The sequence below is a fragment of the Labeo rohita genome, unplaced genomic scaffold (assembly GCF_022985175.1).
Source record: "Labeo rohita strain BAU-BD-2019 unplaced genomic scaffold, IGBB_LRoh.1.0 scaffold_262, whole genome shotgun sequence".
Lineage (NCBI taxonomy): Eukaryota > Metazoa > Chordata > Actinopteri > Cypriniformes > Cyprinidae > Labeo > Labeo rohita.
The window spans coordinates 73,902-94,025 of NW_026128902.1; the positions used below are offsets into that span (position 1 = coordinate 73,902).

Sequence of the window (20,124 nt, forward strand, 5' to 3'; positions counted from 1 at the left end):
TCATCAATCCTCGGGAGAGGATAGGAGTCTTTGACTGTTAGCTTATTTAACGCACGATAATCCACACAGAACCTTGGCTCCCCAGATTGTTTCGGAACAATTACTACTGGAGCAGCCCAAGGACCCGAAGCAGGTTCAATTATTCCTTCTTCCAACATATTCTTGATTTGAGACTCGATGAGCTCCTTTTTAGAAGGGGAAGTGCGGTAGGGAGCAAGGTGAACTGGCCTCGCATTGCCTGTATCGATTCCGTGCTCTACAAGGTTGGTGTGCCCCAAATGTCCATCGAACAAACCACTGAAGGTCTCTAACAGCTCAGTCAATTTGGATTTTTGCTCGTTATTCAGGGATGCTTCTTCGACTTTCCTGGACAGCGCAGAAGAACTGACTCCCACACACAACAAACCGGGATTAGTTGTCATTATGTCCGCACCCTCAAACTCCTCAAGGGGCATTTGCTCGTCTCCAAGCACCACAGTCCTAGATGGAACATGAAGTGTGACAGAAGATCTCAGCATAAAGTCCATTCCAAGAATGATAGGAGAAGAAACATTTTGAAGAACAGCAAAACGATGATAGAAGCGTTGACCCATGAAACCCAAGGATAACCAGATGATACCCAGTGGGCAACAGGATGCGCCATCCGCAAGCTGAATAGGAGGTGCGGACCACGGTTTTAATCGTGCGTCCCCCCCAGGAATAGTCTGGACAACCACTGACTGCACTGCAGACAGGGAAGCCCCAGTGTCCAGTGTGGCGTCAAAAACTTTACCATAAAGATTAACCTTTACTCTGAACGGAGTATTCCAGTGGGAGAGAGAAACAACATCCTCCACATGACACAAGGTAGGCTGATCATTTATGGAAGCATCAGGAAAACGAGGCACAATTACCTTCTGGAGGGAGGATTGCCCCGTCTGAACATCCTCCCTCCCCTGAAGTTTCCCCTCTGGTTAAAGTCAGAGTCCACTCCGCCATCCTCAAAAGCCCGGTCAGAGCCATCCATCCTTCCTGCCTTGGGTTCCCTGTTAACATCATCACTAGGCATATTCGAAGGCTCAGTTGGAGGCAAACGTGGCTTCAATTTCTGACTACAGTTTGGGCAAGTACGAGTGGTGAAACCAGGCAAGGAGCATTTAAAGCAATGAACATTCCTCGGGGGCACACTGCTAGCCTGTAACTGAGGTGAACACCCAACACTTGGACCAAGGACTGCATGAAGCTCGTGAGCTCGCAAAAGAAGGTCCATGACTGACGGTATAGGTGTGCCATAAAGAGCGACTCTGTATTTCTCAAGCACATGTTTCCGTATCAAGTCAATTTGCTCTTGTTGGGGTGGGGGGGTCTTTAGCTTACGAAACTCACCCAACATGTGAGCGACAAAAGTTGGCAGTGGCTCATCAGGCATTTGTATGCGGTCCAAAATGCCCCTCAGGATCCGCTCCTGATTGTCCGAATGCAGAAATACTGTCCTAAAAAACTCACAGAACTGAGTCCAAGTGGTCAAATGAACACTAAGGATGGTATACCATTTTCTTGGCTCTTGTGACAGGAAACGTGGGAGCTCAAGGAGAATTTGTGCATCTGTAAGATCCAAGGACGTTCTGTATACATTAAGTGACTGAAGCCACTCTTCAGGATTCAAGGAACCATCTGCAGAAAACACGGGTGGCTCGAGCCGTGATTTGTAAAGCATAGAGGTAAATGCATTTGTCGTGGAAGTTGTATCCCCAGCAAGAGGTTGAGTAAACATGGGTGCATTGCTATAAGAGACACCAACTGGCACTGACCTTGGATTTGTCGATGGAGTTTGAGCCACATTGTAAGGTGTTGAGCTGGCTAAGGGAGCTGGCTGCGAAGCAGCGGGTATGGTACGTTCCTTCTGCACCAGTCGGTTCAGCATACCTTTTTGCAGATCAATCGAATCATGAAGGCACTGCTGCAGCACTGACACCTCTGCTTGTAACAGCTGGACTTGAGCCTTTAAGTCTCCAATAGAGCGTTGTGACTCCCCCTGTGATGGACTGACTGTGGGCCAATTAGATGAATCAAACTGCAAGTCAGGGTGAGTAGCCATACCGTACTAAACTAAATCACAATGGACCAAAGAAAATAATTACTTGAGAAAATAAAAAATTACAGTCTAAACAGTAATAACTCAGCAAATTATTACTTGTATACACTTAGAGGAAATAAACAGCAATTTCTCTTTTAAAATACTGTCAATTTTGCACTTTTTTCCCAACTCTTCCTTTTTAACAGAAACCTGAGACAAAATTTCCAGCAATATTACACAGCTACGTAACCTGTATCCTTGCAAGTAACTTAAAGTCCACAGGCGCTGGATTTAAATGAATAAATGTGCAATCTCCAAAAAAAAGAAGAAAAAATAATAATAATGTCCCACAGGCCGTTAATTTCTCACGTTCCCCAAACGTGAACAGTTCGCACTGACACTCCTTTCAAAGATGTCCGATTAGCAAAAACAGTCTGCTTTGTTACATTATGACGCAGCGCAATGCAGTTCAGTAATAAAATCACAGTTCAGCGATCCATAGAGCAAAAATGTAGGAAAACCCATCTGAAAGTCAAAATAAACTCTCAAAACAGTCCACAGGCGGCCAATCCACGACGAAAATATAAGCAATCAGTCATGGAAACACATTGACAGTACCCAGAAATCCGTCACGAGCCGACCGAATGATGTCCGTACAGCCTGGTGGCCGGAACGCAGCAACGAAAATCCTCCTCCAAAAACAGCGCAAGAAAAGCGAATATTCCTGTAGATGAAAACGAAAGATGGTCGGTACGAATCCAGTTGTTCGGGCGCCAATTTGTAACGTCCGCCAGAGAGTCCACCCGGATGAGACAACGAGAAACAAAGAAAGAAAACTCGAGGCGATCAGCCGTTTGATGAGCCTTTATAGTTGTTCGCGCTAGTGCACTCAAAACAGCAAACAAAACACTCTGGTAACGTGTCAAACAAACAGAAAGAAAGTTGGAGCATTGCAATACTCAGCAGCAGAGCGACCATCTCTCGCCTCACTCTCGGCTCCATCTCTGTGCGTGCGCGTTCACAAAACAGCGTTCAACCATAGAACACAATATATTAAAAGGGACCTTAACATAAATAATATTTACCATTAGTGCTCCCTGATCGTCAGTACAGCAATATTCCATTCTATCGGTCTAATAAGAAACAAAATAAGTCGTGGCTTTTAAGATTTTTACGGCTATTGCGTATCAACATCCGGGTATTTCTCCACGAAACATGTTAACACAAACGTCTAAGTTTCACGTCTGAGGAGGTTAAACCGTGACAGCTATTAGTAGGCTAGTCGCACGTTTATATTGAAGTGTGATGTGATCAAGGAAAGCTCAACATAAAGTGAAATTTAACCCTTTTTTTGATACCATATGAAAGCTGGGTTCAAGCCCCTTTCAAAACTGTTTTTATTTCCATTTTTTATCTATTTCCATAGCTTGAACGTAACAATATTATGGCTATCTTAAGTTGGCTGATATAGATATGATTTTCAGGAATGGAATTTTGAGAAAAGCGGTTTTAAAGTGAGACGGCTTTCACTTTCACTTCACGGGTTTAAGAAGTGCTATCTGTCAAATTAGGAGCGCTATACTGCATCATTACACAAATAGACTAACGTTTGTTTTCCGTTTTTTTTCATGGCCATAGTCTCCAAACTTTTGATCATCTCTTGTATGTTTAGATAGCACGAATAATGTAGTCTACCTTGAAGTTTACATTTAGAAAAACAGGCTATAAAAGGCTCACTGGTTTAATATAGTATAATTAATTTAATATAAACGTGCGATTACTAATGGCTCAAACGAGCGACTATAATAGCACTTATAATAACAATAATAATAATAATAATAATAAGGAAGGAATAACTAACAACGTGACTGTGGCTATAACGCCATCTAGTGGTCGCAGATTTTTTCAGTTTGCGGTGGCGCGGCAAGGTTTAGAAGGGAGAGACGCGTTGTTTCTCACTCTCCAGTTCGTCGCGGCTGCAGGACAGAGGTGGGCAGCGACGGCTTCCTCTACAGGAGCATTAAAACCTACCTAACCAGCATCCCAGCATCAAAACATACCTACCAGCATATGCTGTTTTTTTCACCAGGGCCCTCAGATTCCATATATTTAAACAGTTGTATCTCTGCCAAATATTGTCATATCCTGACAAATCATACATTAATGGAAAGCTTATTTATTCAGCTTTCAAATGATCTTTAAATGTCAATTTTGAAAAAATGACCCTGACTGGTTTTGTGGTCCAGGGTCACATTTAAGCATTTAAGAACCGGACATATTAGATAACAAAGAAGTTATTGAAATTTGATGATAGGTGTTTCAAAAAATGTGAACAACAAAAGTTCAAACATAGGCATGTTATAATTCTAGTCTTTTAGCATCTTTAAAAAAAAACAAAAAAAAAAAAGCAGTAAAGAAACGCTGTTTAAAAGAAAGAAAATCAGAAAAACAGACCCTAAAAGTTTTGTTCAGATTAAAGGAACACACACTTTAATGGTATTTGCAAGAATAATACAGTAAATGCAAATACATTTACAGAACTTTTTCCTTTCATTACCTCAGATATCCTAATTTGTCTTTGACCCATATGTCACTGTTCTAGCCACTTTGCTGTATGAATATTACTGTACTAGTCTGTGTCATATTGAAAAATCACAGTAGCCTCTGGAATGGAGGTTCATTCAAAGACTCAGTCTCGCTTCTGTCACCAAAACAAATTCTTTGTATGTGCAAACGTACTTGACAATAAAGCTCTTTCTGACTTCTGACTTCTCAAATAAGATGCATGCGCTGCTCAAAACCAAAGACTAAGATACTCACAGCTAAATTCTGAATCTTGAATTTAAGTTTACATTTATGCATTTAGCAAGAGCTTTTATCCAAAGCATCTTAGAGGAGCATAAGCAATTTGTCACAAAGCCAACAATAATCATATCAAGTTAGACTGGGAAATGCAGTAATTACTCTATATATGTGATTTTGTCAGCACTATCACTCACTATCCACCAGTCTATCATCAGCAAGCTGAACAATCTGTTCAAGAGCCTTCAGTATCAGAACATCCATGTCATCCTCTGTATCAATCTCATCATGGTAGTTCTTCACTGGGAATATGTTTGTCAATGGCACACCCACTTTAGCACTGCACAACTCCATCTGGACAGGAATAGAATGTGAGAAAATGAGAAAATCCGAATATTAGACATAGCTGTTAGACAAAATCACATCAACATGGGCAGTATGAAGTCACAGCAAGTGTCACATACGGTATATTGCTTTGGATAATATCATGACTTACCTTCTCCTTGATCTTCTTGCTAGTGTACACCTTCCTCAGATCTGTTTTGACCAGTGGACATGCTTCATCCACTTTGGTCATGACAACCACTTGAGGAATCCCTACAGGAAATGTAAAAGTTAAGTATTTTTCTCAACAAAATCAAGCAAATTTGTTGTTGCATTTGTTGAAATGTGTATAGGCCTAGGCTACATAATTGATCCACATACACTGTCTGGGCCATGTAAATAATAAATCTGCAAAGTTGAAAGTTGCAACATGCCCTTTATTGCAAAATTGCTACTTGAACTTGATTTTGTCTACCTACACAATGTCAAAACATCTCACACAAACACAACCCACTATCATTATACCGACTCCTCTCTCCAATGTAATGAAATGTACAGTATGTGAGCTCATGAATAAAAATCAAAACATTCAGGGGTCAGTTTTACCCTTATTGCTGATTCTCTGGCGGATGATCTTCAACTTGGCAATTAGCTGATCATCTGTGAATTGGACTGTGCTTGCATCTACGACGTAAACCAGACAGAAAGACTGGTCTGAGAGTTCAGGGTCACAGGTGTAATGTTGATCCTTGTAAGTGAGTGCCTGCTCCTCATTGAACTAAGATCGGAAATTCAACAAAATATGTTAAACATCAGACATTGCACAGACACAAAACTGATATTTGCTCAATTAATGTAGAGGTTTCTTACTTTATAGCCGTCCTTCACATGGCCCAACAAAACATTGATGATGTCTTCTGTTTGTGACCCTTTCGATACAAAGTTTTGCAGGTCATCAACTTCCAAACCCATGACATCTTTGAAAGTGAAGGGCAACCTTTTTTTCCCACTTCTGATGGTGAATCCTTTGAGCTACAAATCAAAACCAAATATATTTGTACAATTTCAAAGAAATCCTCACTGAAGTGAGGGTCAACCGGGCATTTCAGGATCTTTTAGAAAAAGACTATATGCAAACACCTACTTTTTGAGTGAAACTGTGATTGAAACCATTAGCTGAATTAACCAACGCTCTAGATGAGATCCGTCCTAGAAAGGCGCTCTCGATAGAGTTTATAAAGCTGGACTTTCCCGCTCCAATTTGTCCAGCTACCAGAATCTTGATGTCCTTTACATCTGGATGACTCGGAGAGAAGTTTTCCAGCTTTTCTTTTAGGTCTTTTATCGTTCTAATAAAACAAAGCACAGATGCATTTGTGGCATAACTGTATCATATTGACTATGTCTTGAATATCACCATACTACATATAACATTACTTTAATTAAATGAAATGATATAACACTAATTTACAATACAATTCTGCACTTCTTTTTAGGTCATTTTAGGCCATTAGATCTTACTTAGATCTTGTTTGTTTAAATGTGAATATTCCACAATCATTATAGTCACATCCTTATAGTCATATGTTCTTGCTAAAAGTGATCGATTTAAAAAAAAAAAAAAAAGAATACAAAATCTATTGCAGCAACTGCAAGCAATCGCAGATTGCACGCTTCCCACCCGAAACACTGAATCATGTCTGTCTGTCAGACGCCAGGCAATGTCAACATCAGCATCAGCCGACTCTGCAGTGGGCGTGTGTCTGGCAACTCTGGGTGTGTTCGATGCTAGGTATCAACATATAATATACATCATAATTTAGATCATCAAAATATGAATTCAAAGAGACCAAACATGGCATAGGTAAGTTATACTACACTAGAGATATATCATAACAAATGCATATAACAGAATACAATGAAAAACACAAAATACAAGGCAGTAATACTATACACAATGACCTGGGGATATGTGTGATAAGAAGGTTAAGGACAGGTTTGTCTGTGAATGAATAGGAAAGACTCCATTTCTACAGGCATTGTGTCTTTACTATGGGCAAATGTAGTGTGCTCTGCTTGCATTCCTTTGAGCAATAAAACCCACGTTATCAGATGGTCGCCCTGGCAACTGAGCCCTTTTGGGGTGTTAGTTGCTTTGGCGGGTTGTCTCCAGAACTCCAGCATATAGCTGTCAGGAACGAGACCGGGATCCAATTGCAGGTGCAACAAAAACTTAATATTTATTTGGAAACAAAAATGTTCAGACAAAAAGTCAGCAAAGCAGAAATAACAGCCAGCAAGTGGACGGCCGGACCAGCGCGGAGCACTTGTCCGCTTCAGCAAAGCCCACAGGAACGAAAGGCGGCGGGACGGCGATGAATAGCCGCGGCTGAATTCCGGAGGGAGCGCGGCGTGCGAGCGGGGAGAGAGCGGGCGGGACTGCCGTGAAAAGAAGGGAATCCTGGCGGAGTAGAGCCAAAGCGGAGAGCAGGAGAGAATCCTAAAGGGCAGGCCACCGAAAAACAAAAAATTGACAAAAGACAGGAACGCTAGACAAGCAGGACTAGGGAAAAATAAACAAAACAAGACGACCAGGGAAAACGGCAACTTGATTGTCAAGGCAAGATAGTCAGAGCTTCCACACATTGAATAACGGACTGACGCAAGGGCTTAATAAAGGGGAGAAAATTAGGACCCAACAGGGTGCAGGTGACGGGGAAATTTAGCTAACAAGGATAACAAGAGGGGCGGGGTGGACACCACAATGACAGCGCAGCACATGGCGAGCTGTCAAAACAAATGAACGTGCTCCAGGACAACAAAGCACCCGAACAACGAACACAAGACAACAAAAACCTAGGCAGACCACACCAAGATCGTGACAATAGCTGGCTTGTTGGTTTTAAAGATTATTTGTTAAATGTAACAAATAACTGTATGTCTGATTGGTCCAGATGCTACAAATAAAAATTATATATAACTTTAGTCATATATAGTCAATAACTTTACTGTAACACACTGTTCTTTCACCAAATTCAGTTCACACATCACTGCCCTCCTGTTGGTTATACTACAACACTCATTTTAAAAATAATTGCTTTTACACAATTTTTTATGAATTTTTATGTGTACATAGATTTTTTTTTTTTTTTTTTTTTTTTTTTTCTGTTTTCTACATTTCTACATTTATCTCCCTTTGCAGTCCTGAGCAGAGCATAATTGGAATTGTATATCATTGTAAATGATCTACTACATCTATAACAGAACTTTCACACAACAAATGTCATCCTGGCTGTTTTAATTTAGAGCTGTGTCCGAAACCGCTCCCTATCCACTATATAGTGCACTATATCGGGTGTCAGCCATTTTGTAGTGCTGTCCGAATTCTGAGTGAACGACTTCATTCCCTACATTCGTTCACTACTTTTTACCCACAATACATTCTGATTTCGAGTGTACAACCGATGTACACTCGTTCAAGCGCTATTTCCCAAAATTCAACGCGAGACGGCGATAGAGCGTTGAAGAAAAAGAAATATGGCGGACGGCAACATTGGAGGTGGCAACTTTTACAAATGTAAGTAACTTTTTATTGTTTAAAGTAGTCTTTATAAAGATGTTGTGATGCGAAATGATAGGGGGCAATTTGTTGGCACAGTAATTACTTTCTAGTGTGGGAACTTTTACATTTACAACATTGTCGGATGATAATTTGGTCTATTGTTCAGTTATGTTAGTGAACACATGTAACGTTACAGTATTCATCTACGTCTTACAAAATTATTAACAAATATTAACGAATTTGTATTTGCTTTATTTAAAAACTGACTGTTTACTGTTGCCCTTTTTCATTGTTGATACGCTATTTTCCTATTTAATACTGTAAAGATACTGTAAAGACGCAATCTGTATTGTTATAAGCGCTAACGGTATATAAATAAAGGTGACTTGATTTGACTTTAGGGACGGATGAGGATGTTAGGCGTCTTATCTTAAAAAGAACAGCCTATGGTCATCTCTTTTCTGGCCGGAGAAACGCTGCTCAGCATGGATGGGAGTGAGTTTCAAAGATTTTTTTTTTCTTGTAAATAATACAGTTGAGGTTTAATTCATGTGTGTTTGTTAATGTGTATATCATTACGTTATTTGTACTACAGAACAGTGTTGAAGGACATCGGCTTGGAGGGGGTGGTATCCCCTGCCAGAGCGGCCAAAAAATGGGAAAATTTAAAAAAAAAACATACAAGGTAATATAATAATTATATACAGATTTACTTTTGACTATACACCCTTTGCAGAATCTGATAGTTTTTATTGTTTGTTTATTTTTTTAAATAATTTTTAAATTAGTAAAATTGTACATTTAGGTTGCAGATTATTTTATGTAGTGCTAGCTATTTGACATATTCCTCTAGTTAAGATAACTGAATTTATCAATTTCATAATTTTATATGGCCTTGGTTCTTAATATCATGTACTTGACCATTTTAAGCCCTTTGCCGTGGTTGTGCATGAGTCTCTATTTTGCTGAAAATCCTTCAGGTCTTTTGAGTTATTTTTCTTTTGAGTTCCTTGGTTTTGTTTCATGCTTTGTGCATTTGAATTCTTAAGTACGGTGGCTGATGTTGAGATCATGCTTAGCCACCCAGGACAGTTGAGGGACTTGTACACTGCTATCAAAAAAAAGGCAACAGTCTTTAATACTCAATATTAATTACCAGGAGTGTGTGAACTGTAAGGTCATTTTTTGTATTAGCGAGACTAATGTATGGATTTTCGGTCTATAATTATAATAAAACTCTTAATTAATAAAAATTATTCTTAGGAGCTGAGGAAGCCACCGACTGGTATTGGGACTGAATCGGGAGAATCCACTGCAGGAACATGGAAATGGTACAACCTGATGGATGAGGCAATAGGTGGGAGGCCATCCATCCAGCCCCCCATCCTAATTGCCTCATCAGAGGAAGAATCCATTGTTCCTGCAGTGAGTTCTCCTGATTCAGTCCCTGAAGAGGCAGAGCAGGAGGACAGGAGAGAAAGTGGAGAGCCAGGGCCAGCAAAGAGGCAGAGAAAGGATAAGGATCCAGTGCTGGAATTTTTAGAGAGGGAAGCTGAAAGAGCAGAAGAGAGAATAAGAAGAGAAGAGAGGAGAGACTTCTGTCAATTCTTGAAAAAATAGTTGAAAAAATGTGAAGATTTTATTTAAAATAAATAATTTGAATTGACACATTTGCTCTTCTTTTTTTTTCAACAGGATTACTTATACTAAGAGAATATACAGTGTTTTAACAATTAACAATATCATGTACATCCAAATATACTAACAAATTATATTACAGTAAAATGACGTGGTACTTATTCCGAACTACAATACATGTTTTATGTTAACTGTAACTTAACTTAGATTTGTCTGCATTATTTACCTTCATGTCATTCAAATATGTATGACTTTTTCTGCAGAACACAAAAGCTAGAGTTTTGAGGACTGACAGCTTTAGTCACCATTCACTTTTGATGTATGGGAAATAGTCATACAGGTTTGAATGAGATGAAGGTGAGTAACTGAGGACAAAATGTCATGTACAACCTAAAATAATTACACAATTTAATTTTAGTTTAATTACATACTAACCATATATTGGTAAAATATATCAAACTATAGCATATAATGTAAGTGGTTGTGTTTTTGTAACAGATTTTATAAATAATCATGGTGTCTTAGGGCTGGAGGAAGATTGTCTTCATTTGGAGCAGAAAGGGCAGCAGCCAAGCGTTCTCTGGTGTGCTCTCCACTCTGCGGATCTCTCACTTGCAGGTCATCAAGATCGTCGCCATCCAGTTGTCCTTCTTCTGGCTCAGTGATGTCACCGTTTGTGATGCAAATGTTGTGCAGTATAGTACAACAAGTGATGACCTCTGGAGCAAATTCTGGCTTCACTTCAAGGTCCTTGAAGAAAAGTGACCGCCATCGTGTTTTCAAACAGCCGAAAGATCTCTCAATGATGGACCGAGCTTTTGCATGGTGGAAGTTGAAACGCCGTTGACTTGCATTTTGTAGCGGCTCTCTATATGGAGTGATGAGAGAGATTGGGTGGCTAAGACAGGGGAAACCTCCATCTCCTAAAATGTGGTATCTTTCTGGTGGGTACAGTGCCTTCAGGTATATTGGGCTGTTCCTAAGCACTCTGGAGTCATGGACTGATCCGGGATAACCCACAAAAATGTCCAGGTATTTTCCTCGGTGGTCACAGAGTGCTTGAAGCTGGATAGAATAAAATAACTTCCTGTTCAGGTAGCACATGGAATCAGCAGATGGAGGCTTGATTCTGATGTGACAGCCATCAATGCTACCAGCAACTGAACCAAAGACAGGACTACCAGCCAGGTTTGCAAAGCCTGTGCTGATTTCCTCAAGCTCTTCAAAAGATGGGAAGTGGATCACTTTGTGTTTGATGTGGAGGAGCATTTTGGACACTTTGTGCACAATCATATGTACTGTTGAACGGGGCATGTCAAATGCTCTGCACACAACCCGGTAGGAGGTTGCACTTGCCAGCCAGAAGATGAAGACAAGAATTTCAAGATCCTGACCCCAACCATGGTCACGATCTTCACGGAGGGTGTTAATGAGGTAGGTCAGTGTTTGCCTGTTAAGCCGAAAGTCTGGCCTCAGGTCACTTCTCCCATCCAGGTACAACCTGAGGACAGGCACTTGTTGGTTCAGCAGGCAGTATGGAGCTCGATTGCCAAACTGAAAAAAATAAATATACTATAAAGTAAAATGTGTCATATTGTGTAATAAATAAACACATTGTGCAAATTATATGTACAGTCAAACCAAAATTTATTTAGACACCTTCATCATTTCCCACATTATCACTGTAGTTTAGAAAATGGTAATAAAATATGAAGAGTTAAACTATGTCAGAACAAATTCATCTTGATAATGTCAGGTAACTTTGATAGAAAGATCTGGTGTCTGAACATTTTTTTGGTTTTGACTGTATGTCAACATAAGTTAATGTGTAAAAAAAAAAAGCTATATAAATTATTAATATATTAATATATATATATATATATATATATATATATATATATATATATATATATATATATATATATATATATATATTACATATGTCATATATTGACAAAATAGCTAACAATTAAAAAAAAAAAAAAAAAAAAGATTTGTTCTCCCAATTCAATGGTAACTGGATTGGTAAAAACAAAACAAAACAAAAAGAAGTTTCTTACAGGAATTGGAAGCTTATAAGTTATTTAAAGAGGTTAGTAGCTGAATGTGTGTTGTGTAACATCTTACCGATAGGTGGCATCTTCGAGCTAACAAAGCACGCCTTAAAGTTGTTGCTCTTCTTGAAAAATGCCGTTTTCTTCTCCTCAGGAAAAGAAGGTTCACCAGGACGAAAATTAACAAGACAGAGTACATTTTGGTTTACCTCAGGAGTCAACTCGAGGATACTGACTGGAAACCCGCCAAAAAATGTTTTAAAATAACGTATGTTTATACACTTGTGTAGGTTCGAATTGTTCGTTATTTTATGCTTTTTAATTTATTTATTTTTCTAATTCTATTAATATTACTGTTATATGTACATAATTCTGAGATAAATAAATGACAAATAAATCTGAGAGACATTTGTTTTTATTCTCTTTTATTTTTCAATATAATAATAGAAAAAATAATAAACATGAGTGGGTTTTTTTTCCCTTTTTAATATCAAATAATACAATAAACATGACAAGTCAACAGTTACACACAATCCATGAACACAAACAACCCAATATTACCGATGGGTAGGCGTATGTTAATGACGAAATTGTCCGCGGACCGCGCATGCTATTTACGTCAGCGTCCGAATTCGCTCACTTGTTTTCGTTCACTCTTTGCTAATATAGTGCACTCAACGGCCATTTACTATATAGGGATTAGTGAATGAGTGAACGAGTGAGCGGTTTCGAACACAGCTTATGTCTTCTTCTTCTTCTTCCTCTTCTGTTTTTGGCGAGCCAACGTAAAAGGTGCATTACCGCCACCTACTGATCTGGAGTGTGGAGTGTACATAGATTTGGTAGAAAAGAAAGAGAAAATGGGGGGAGAAAAAAAACACCACTAATTACTACAAAATCATATTCTTGCCATATTTCCTGTCTTTTTTAAATAACTGAACAATCCTCATTAATTATTGAGTGCAATTGTCTATTCCCTAATAGGGTCTTGAGAGATACTTTGTCATATCCCATCAATCCTAATTTTAGCTATGTCGATACCTTTCTCTTTCATAAGCTTCACATTCTATTAAAATATGCTTTACTGTTTATCACATTTATCACAGCGGCCAGTTTCTTGTTTCCCTATTTTTTAAATTACGTCTGTAGTACTGTATTGTATATGACCTGAATCTGGTCCTGAACGCCAGTCTGCTCGCCACCAGAGGCCATCTTCAGAGCTCGCCTTGCAATTCACATTACACAGAATGTTGCACCACACCCCGGATTATGTTCCCTATCATCCATTGCGTTGATTACATGTTCACAGCTGCAGCCAGTCACAAACTGTATAAACACGAGGCCCTCCCACTATTCTGGGCTGAGTATTGCATTGCGTTTAGCACTCCCATTGTGTTAGCTGCCGTACGGAGCCATCTTGTTCATCCTTAGTCTAGTTCAGTCGTGTTTCTAGTTAGTTTCTCCTAGTCTCGTTTTCTAGCCTGGTTATACCATCTTGTCTGCCTTTCGCCTGTTCAGATGGCGCTGTATTAAGCAGTATATGAAAAGTGTTTCTGTTGCTCATGAAAATGCTTTTGAAATGTCTGTGTATTTTTGACAAATATTGCATTTAATTACTTCATCTGTGATAGAGTAAGCAACCGCAAGAGCGTCTCTAACGAGAGCAGAAAGTGTCCGACTTGATGGCTCCGATTTCAACTCCGACCCCGACTGCTCTCGTTGTGAGTCTGGATCCTCTTGCTTGGAACTGTCAGTGTTTTGTGGTGAGGGCACATCACTTCCATTTTTGAAGTGTCATGTGGCACTGTAGCACATGGATTTGCTTGAGGTTCAGAAGAGATCATAGGTGCAGACGTGGTAATGATAGGACAGTACGACTCAGGAACTTGTAGAAGGTGGCGACGGTTCCTCACATAGGCCTTACCATTAGACTGGACGATATAACTGTTGGGTTGGAGAGCCTTCCCAGAAACTGTGGCCAGTTTGTCAAACCCACAGGCTGTTTCCATCCTTACTGTCTGCCCAGACTCCAGAGGTGGAAGGCATCCGGCAGATTTGTCACGGCTTATCTTCCCTTTTTGTTGGAGTGCGAACAAAGCTGTCTGAACATTAGGCTCAACTTTCAGTGTCAGCTGTGATGGTACCATGGGGATGAGAGACCTGGTGCGTCGGGAAAGTAGACGTTGCGCTGGGGAAGGCAAACCATCCCTTGGGGTGTTGCGCAGGTTAAGCAAGGCTGCATAAATATCAGAGCCATAACATGCACACTTCTCAAGGAGATGCTTTGCAGATCTGACACCACGCTCTGTCAAGCCATTGGATCTCAGATAATGCTTGGGACATGCTGAAAATCTCACAGGTGAGCAAAAATTCTTAAATTCCCTGCTTGAAAATGATGTTGCATTGTCGGTCATCAACTGGTGGGAAATCCCATGAACAGCAAAGTGCCGTTTCAATTGCCTGATTACAGTGTTACTGGAAACATTCGGAAGGGCATCGAACTCCCACCATCCAGAGTATGAGTCCACTAAGATGAGGTAATGCTTGCCTGACCACTCGAATATGTCAGCTGCTGTGATAGACCATGGGCTGTCTGGTATCTGGTGAAGTTGCAAAGGTTCTCTCATCTGGTCTTGCTTTAACGCATTGCATGGAGCACAGCTGGATACCTCTCTTTCAACGTCACTGTACATTGTAGACCAGAACATGGTTTCACATGCCCTTCGCTTAGTGGACTGAAGGCCAGGAAGACCTTGATGAAGCTGTAATAGGTAGTGTTTCTGGAGAGAGTAAGGGATTACATACCTCTGAGCACGCAAAATCAAACCATCATCCACTGTCAATTCATCCCTCACAGGGGCGGATCTAGAAAATCATTTTTAGAGAGGCAAAGGGGTCAGGTGGCATGGGGTCTAGGGTGGCAACACTAAAGCAAGCCACTATGCATAGTTTTTGGGGATTTATAGCCTGACATACACGGTTGTGTTCACAAATATTGCATTACCATTAAGTAATGATCTATACTGTTTAAAATGAAAAATAAATAACATTTCAGTGTCCATCATGGCACCAAGTCAATAAACAATATAAAAAAAAAACTTCAACAGGTTATACAGTAAATGTTACTGAGCTTGCATCACTAAAGAAGACATGCGATTCTATTAAATTACTACTTAGATGGTATAAATCACATTTTAGTGCAAGTTTAAGATGTTAATGTCAATGATTTAACATTAATTTTTGGCTTTTAGCTGGTTTTGCATCTGAACTCATCATATATAGTTTTACTCCTGACACAAGACTATATCTCTAGGTAGTCATTTCTCAGTTCTGCAAAACTGCAGTAGGCTACACATAAAAAATGGTTATAAATGAACTAAATGGGTTCAATTTTGTTAATAATCGAGAAAACTACAATATGACCAGATACTTACCTAACTCTGCTATTAGTTTCCGTGATCGTCATCTTCTTATTGATTTCATGATATTATTGTTTCGTCAGTTCTGGCCAAAAGGCCTACAGTAGTCAACATTTGAAGTGGATCAAAAACTTTCATCTAAGTTGTCCTAAAACCAAAACAATACCCATTCTTGTCTTAGGACAACTTTGATGAACTTTTTCGATCCACTTCAAATGTTGACTACTATATATCCATGATGAAAGTGGAGCGAGCGGTCAGAGAATCGGATCACCAAACAATTACGCGATAAAGACATATCCGGACAGGAAGATTTCTCAGAGGACTTCAGAGGAGTTAGCCGAGAAGCAGTAATTATCTGATTCACGAACAAATGTAAAACAATTCGTTAGTGAACTGGCCGCGCTTTGTGTTTTTGACTCAAAAAGAACCGGTTCATAAGAGTCATTTGTTAATGAAGTCGAATACGCTGGGACCATCGTGGGACAAATGTGCAACCATCGTGCACATTTGATTGAAAGACATGTTTTTTGCTATTATTTTCCCTTACGCTGTCATCGCTGCGGCTGAAAAGTAGCACATGAAACACTGCTTACATTTATATTTATTCTGTGATCATTCTGGGGTGGCAGGTGGGGTGGCACAGCTTTTTTTTAGCCACCCCGGTAGATCCGCCCCTGGTCTTGTTAATTCCCTCGTTTGTAATGTATTTAAGCCCAGTGTTTCCTGTGTCCGGCGTCAATTGTCTTCCAGTTCTCCTTTGTGGTTATGCCTCTCCTGTTTTGACTTTTGGTTTTGATTTATTAAAAGTATTTTGTTTTGTCAAGTTTACTCCTTCATCTCCTTGTCCCTCTCTCCTGTACCCTGACTCACCGTGACACATGTACTTCGGGGAGTTGTATGAGATTTAACCTCATACTGTCAGGTAAGCCTAACAAACTTTTAAACTTTTAACATTTCTATCCACTATGTGGAATTGCAGTTGTCCTCCTGAAAGAAAGGTGGCAGTGCCCAGTGTCTGGATTGTTTGACCACCATAGGCTATCAGATTTACTACAAATGTATACAGATTTATATTACTGCAGATTTGAGCTGTGGATGTGTTAAAATATTTGAACTTCTGCGGCTAGACCGTATGCGACCGCCCGACCGAATGTGATGTATTCTATTAAAAACTATAAGCGTAAGGTTAGAATTACCAATATTTTGTTCACTTTAACATTATTCTTTAAACACTATTTCTGTAAAATGGTGTTTTAAAATAATTATGGCAGAAATAATTATTTTATCATTATTAAATCATTATTTACGTTGATTAACCTCATAAAACCTACTATGTTTTTATTTGGGGTCATTTGTTTTGTGACGAAACATTCATACATTGATTATGTTCATTCAAATCATTAATTTTACCAAGGTGAATATGCCGAGGTACGGTTGCTGCACGACCAGTTTGAAAGTTCTGTGGGACCGCCACTAGGGGGACAAATGCGACAATCGTGTCCGAATGTCGTGTGCAGTGGAAAGGCGGCTTAAGCTTGCACCTTCTTTGACTTGTCCGATAGTCTTGCTTTGCTGTACACGTCCCATTCCCTCTTGAATTTCAGCCAGTTGTCATCGTCAAACACGAGTGGTTCTATACGTCGTAGATTCTGAGCCATGAGCCATTGTCAGCAATCCCGCTTCCAACACCATTTAGATGTGCACAGTTAGAGGCTGACATTTTTTCGGGAATCCCGCGGGTCACGGGATTCCCACGGGAATCCCGCGGGATGGGAAACAAAATCACTAATAATCACGGGATTGGGACGGGACAGGAAAAAATGTCAGCGGGAGTGGGCGAGACCGGGAATCGTAACGCTATGAAACCCAACTTTACAGACAAATATACCTTTTATATAAATAAACTATAAACGATATATTGTAATTTTGAACTTAATTCTAGTTGACCTGTCTCTTTATTCTCTCCTTCTGTATGCTTTGGTGTGGCTGGTTAAGCAAGTGAGTTCATGACGGACAAATCGTTAACGACTTGTAATACAGCAGGACATCCAAATGCTCACCTATCATTCATCGACCATATGGCTTTTCATCTGGAAGATGTATGTAGTAGCAAGTTTACATGGCCGCTCAATCTAATGTTAACCTAGAAAAATGTGCGCTATTGAAGTGTCAGTGCGAGTGTGGAAGCCGAATAGTAGCGCGGTACTGCATGACAGAGGCGCCGGTGCGCTCACTTAATTGCTCTTAAAATACCGTCATTTTTGGTCATACAGATAAGAGTGATAGGCATCTTTCGAATTTGTAAAGACTCAACGTTTATTTGTGTGCACTCAGAAAAACAAAGAAACGTTGCGCTTTTGTAAACTAATTAAAGCAAAAAGGACGCGCTTTCTACCGCCTGTCTCTGTGAACTTGAGCGCGTCACTTCGAAACTCCGTGTATACTTACTTTAGAGACAAGAAAAATATATCTATAGAGTGAAATGTCTACTTTCAAATGGACCAATTCAAATAGGAAACGTGTGTCTGCATGAATGATTTACGTGAAATTTAATGTGTGTGCAGTGCACACTGTGCATTTGTTTAAGATGGCTTTCAGTTCAATAATAATAATAATAATAATAATAATAATAATAATAATAATAATAATAAACAAAATTTTGCATTTTTATTCAACTAATGTAAAAAAAAAAAAAAGTTACGGGCATACTGTGATCTGTACTGTATTCTTTACTGTAACTGGCAGATTCTAGCCAAATAAATATAATAATAATAATAATAATACGGGAGTGGGAGGGAATGGGAGTCATTCTTCCGGGATTGGGACGGGACGGGATTTTTTCCCAATTTTTTCGTGGGATTGGGATGGGATGGGATTTTTTTTTTTGTGGGAGTGGGACGGGAGAGATTTGAAAATCCACTCCCGTGTCACCCTCTAGTGCACAGAACAGACGAGTCGTGTGATAACTTTGTATGAACTCCTTTAATGAGTAACCACCACTGAATCAGCACACACACTAAACCTGCACACTAAAACTCCCCCCTTACTCCCCTCTGCCCACAAATGTCCATCTCCAATCATGCAGCTCCCATAAACATATGTGTGTGCGACACACACATATTCTACAAGAATGTATGCCTTGTTGTAGCTACCCGATTCGGACGGGACTATTTTTCCTGAAGGGGAACTAGATAGCGGAAACGGCTCAGACTGGACATTTTAACATTAGCGTCAAGGTACTTTTCTAGATTTCTCTGCTCACTTGGGTTTATTATAAGCAGCCACTTAAACAAGTAGTAACATATAGAAAATATGGTTTTTAATAATAAATTAAGGTTATATGCTATATAAAATACACATTTAATAAAAAGGCTTAAACGTCACATGTGATGCACACAACCACATAACATGATTTTCTGTAAAGCCCACATTGAGAAAAGACTCCCACCTCTGTAGGCTATTAAACACGGAGATGTAAGATACACCCAAATCGATACATTAAAACACAGACGTCGTGGGTTAAGAACATAAGAACTGATATTTAGTCACGCACATGATTGCTGTCCTTAGTAAGAAAACAAACAATTCGCCTTTGTATTTGCAGATATAGCCTACACACACACACAAGTGCAGTACTGGTCTGCAGAATAGCTAATGTACATGTAACTTACCCCCACTCAAATTTCCTCCATGGTTTATCCAGTTCTATGGAAAAATAAGTTATATATAGCTATTAATATATATATATATATATATATATATATATATATATATATATATATATATATATATAATTTATTTATTTTGATTTTTTTTTTTTCCTCGCCTGGATTTGGTGGTGGTGGTCGTGGTGGTGATGGTGACCGTGGTCGTGATGGTTGAGGTGTTGGTTTTGAGCTTTCTGATCCCATTTCGTTTTTCCCCTCTTTCGATATATTTCATATATTCAGCTTTATCCTTGAATACAGGTGTCTCACTCCAAGCAAGTGAAATCAGACCCACATCAGAACTATTATATATAGAGGCTGGTTTCAGTTTCACTTTCATTTTTGCAAGCTTGCTTGCATAATTAAAGATGATGTAATCCATGCAGGCAAACGGTCCGCAGTGCTCATCGCAAATAATTTTTTTATTATTTTGAACCGGTTCTGTTAAGTGATCGGACTGAACCGTCTGAAACGATTTGCGGCTTTTATATTTTTATAAAGTGTCCTTTCTATAATAAAATATGATTGAGTGTGCAGTGGTAATGTTATTTGCTATTCA

At 39.4% G+C, this 20,124-nt stretch overlaps 1 protein-coding gene across 2 annotated transcripts; it reads right to left on the minus strand.

Annotated features, from left to right (window-relative positions):
• Positions 1–4,598: 4,598 nt before the first annotated feature.
• On the minus strand, positions 4,599–19,829 carry LOC127159904 (interferon-induced protein 44-like). Of its 2 annotated transcripts, none has more exons than XM_051102603.1 (7): positions 19,685–19,829; positions 19,530–19,563; positions 6,327–6,531; positions 6,053–6,214; positions 5,789–5,960; positions 5,355–5,455; positions 4,599–5,212 (listed from the first exon to the last, which is right to left on the minus strand). In XM_051102603.1, the coding sequence occupies exons 1-7, from the start codon at positions 19,767–19,769 to the stop codon at positions 5,048–5,050; spliced, it is 924 nt and encodes a 307-aa protein (XP_050958560.1). In that variant the 5' UTR covers positions 19,770–19,829; the 3' UTR covers positions 4,599–5,047. The 2 variants fall into 2 exon arrangements, with proteins under 2 accessions (XP_050958560.1, XP_050958561.1); XM_051102604.1 differs by lacking the exons at positions 19,530–19,563; positions 19,685–19,829 and adding exons at positions 6,864–6,970; positions 7,287–7,890.
• Positions 19,830–20,124: the final 295 nt, after the last annotated feature.

Coding starts and splice junctions, on each gene's coding strand:
- LOC127159904 (XM_051102603.1), bottom strand. CDS start 19,769: ATGGGATCAGAAAGCTCAAAACCAACACCTCAACCATCACGACCACGG. Junction 19,564..19,684: donor ACCACCACCACCAAATCCAG/GCGAGGAAAAAA, acceptor ATTTTTCCATAG/AACTGGATAAACCATGGAGG. Junction 5,961..6,052: donor ATGTGAAGGACGGCTATAAA/GTAAGAAACCTC, acceptor TTCCGATCTTAG/TTCAATGAGGAGCAGGCACT.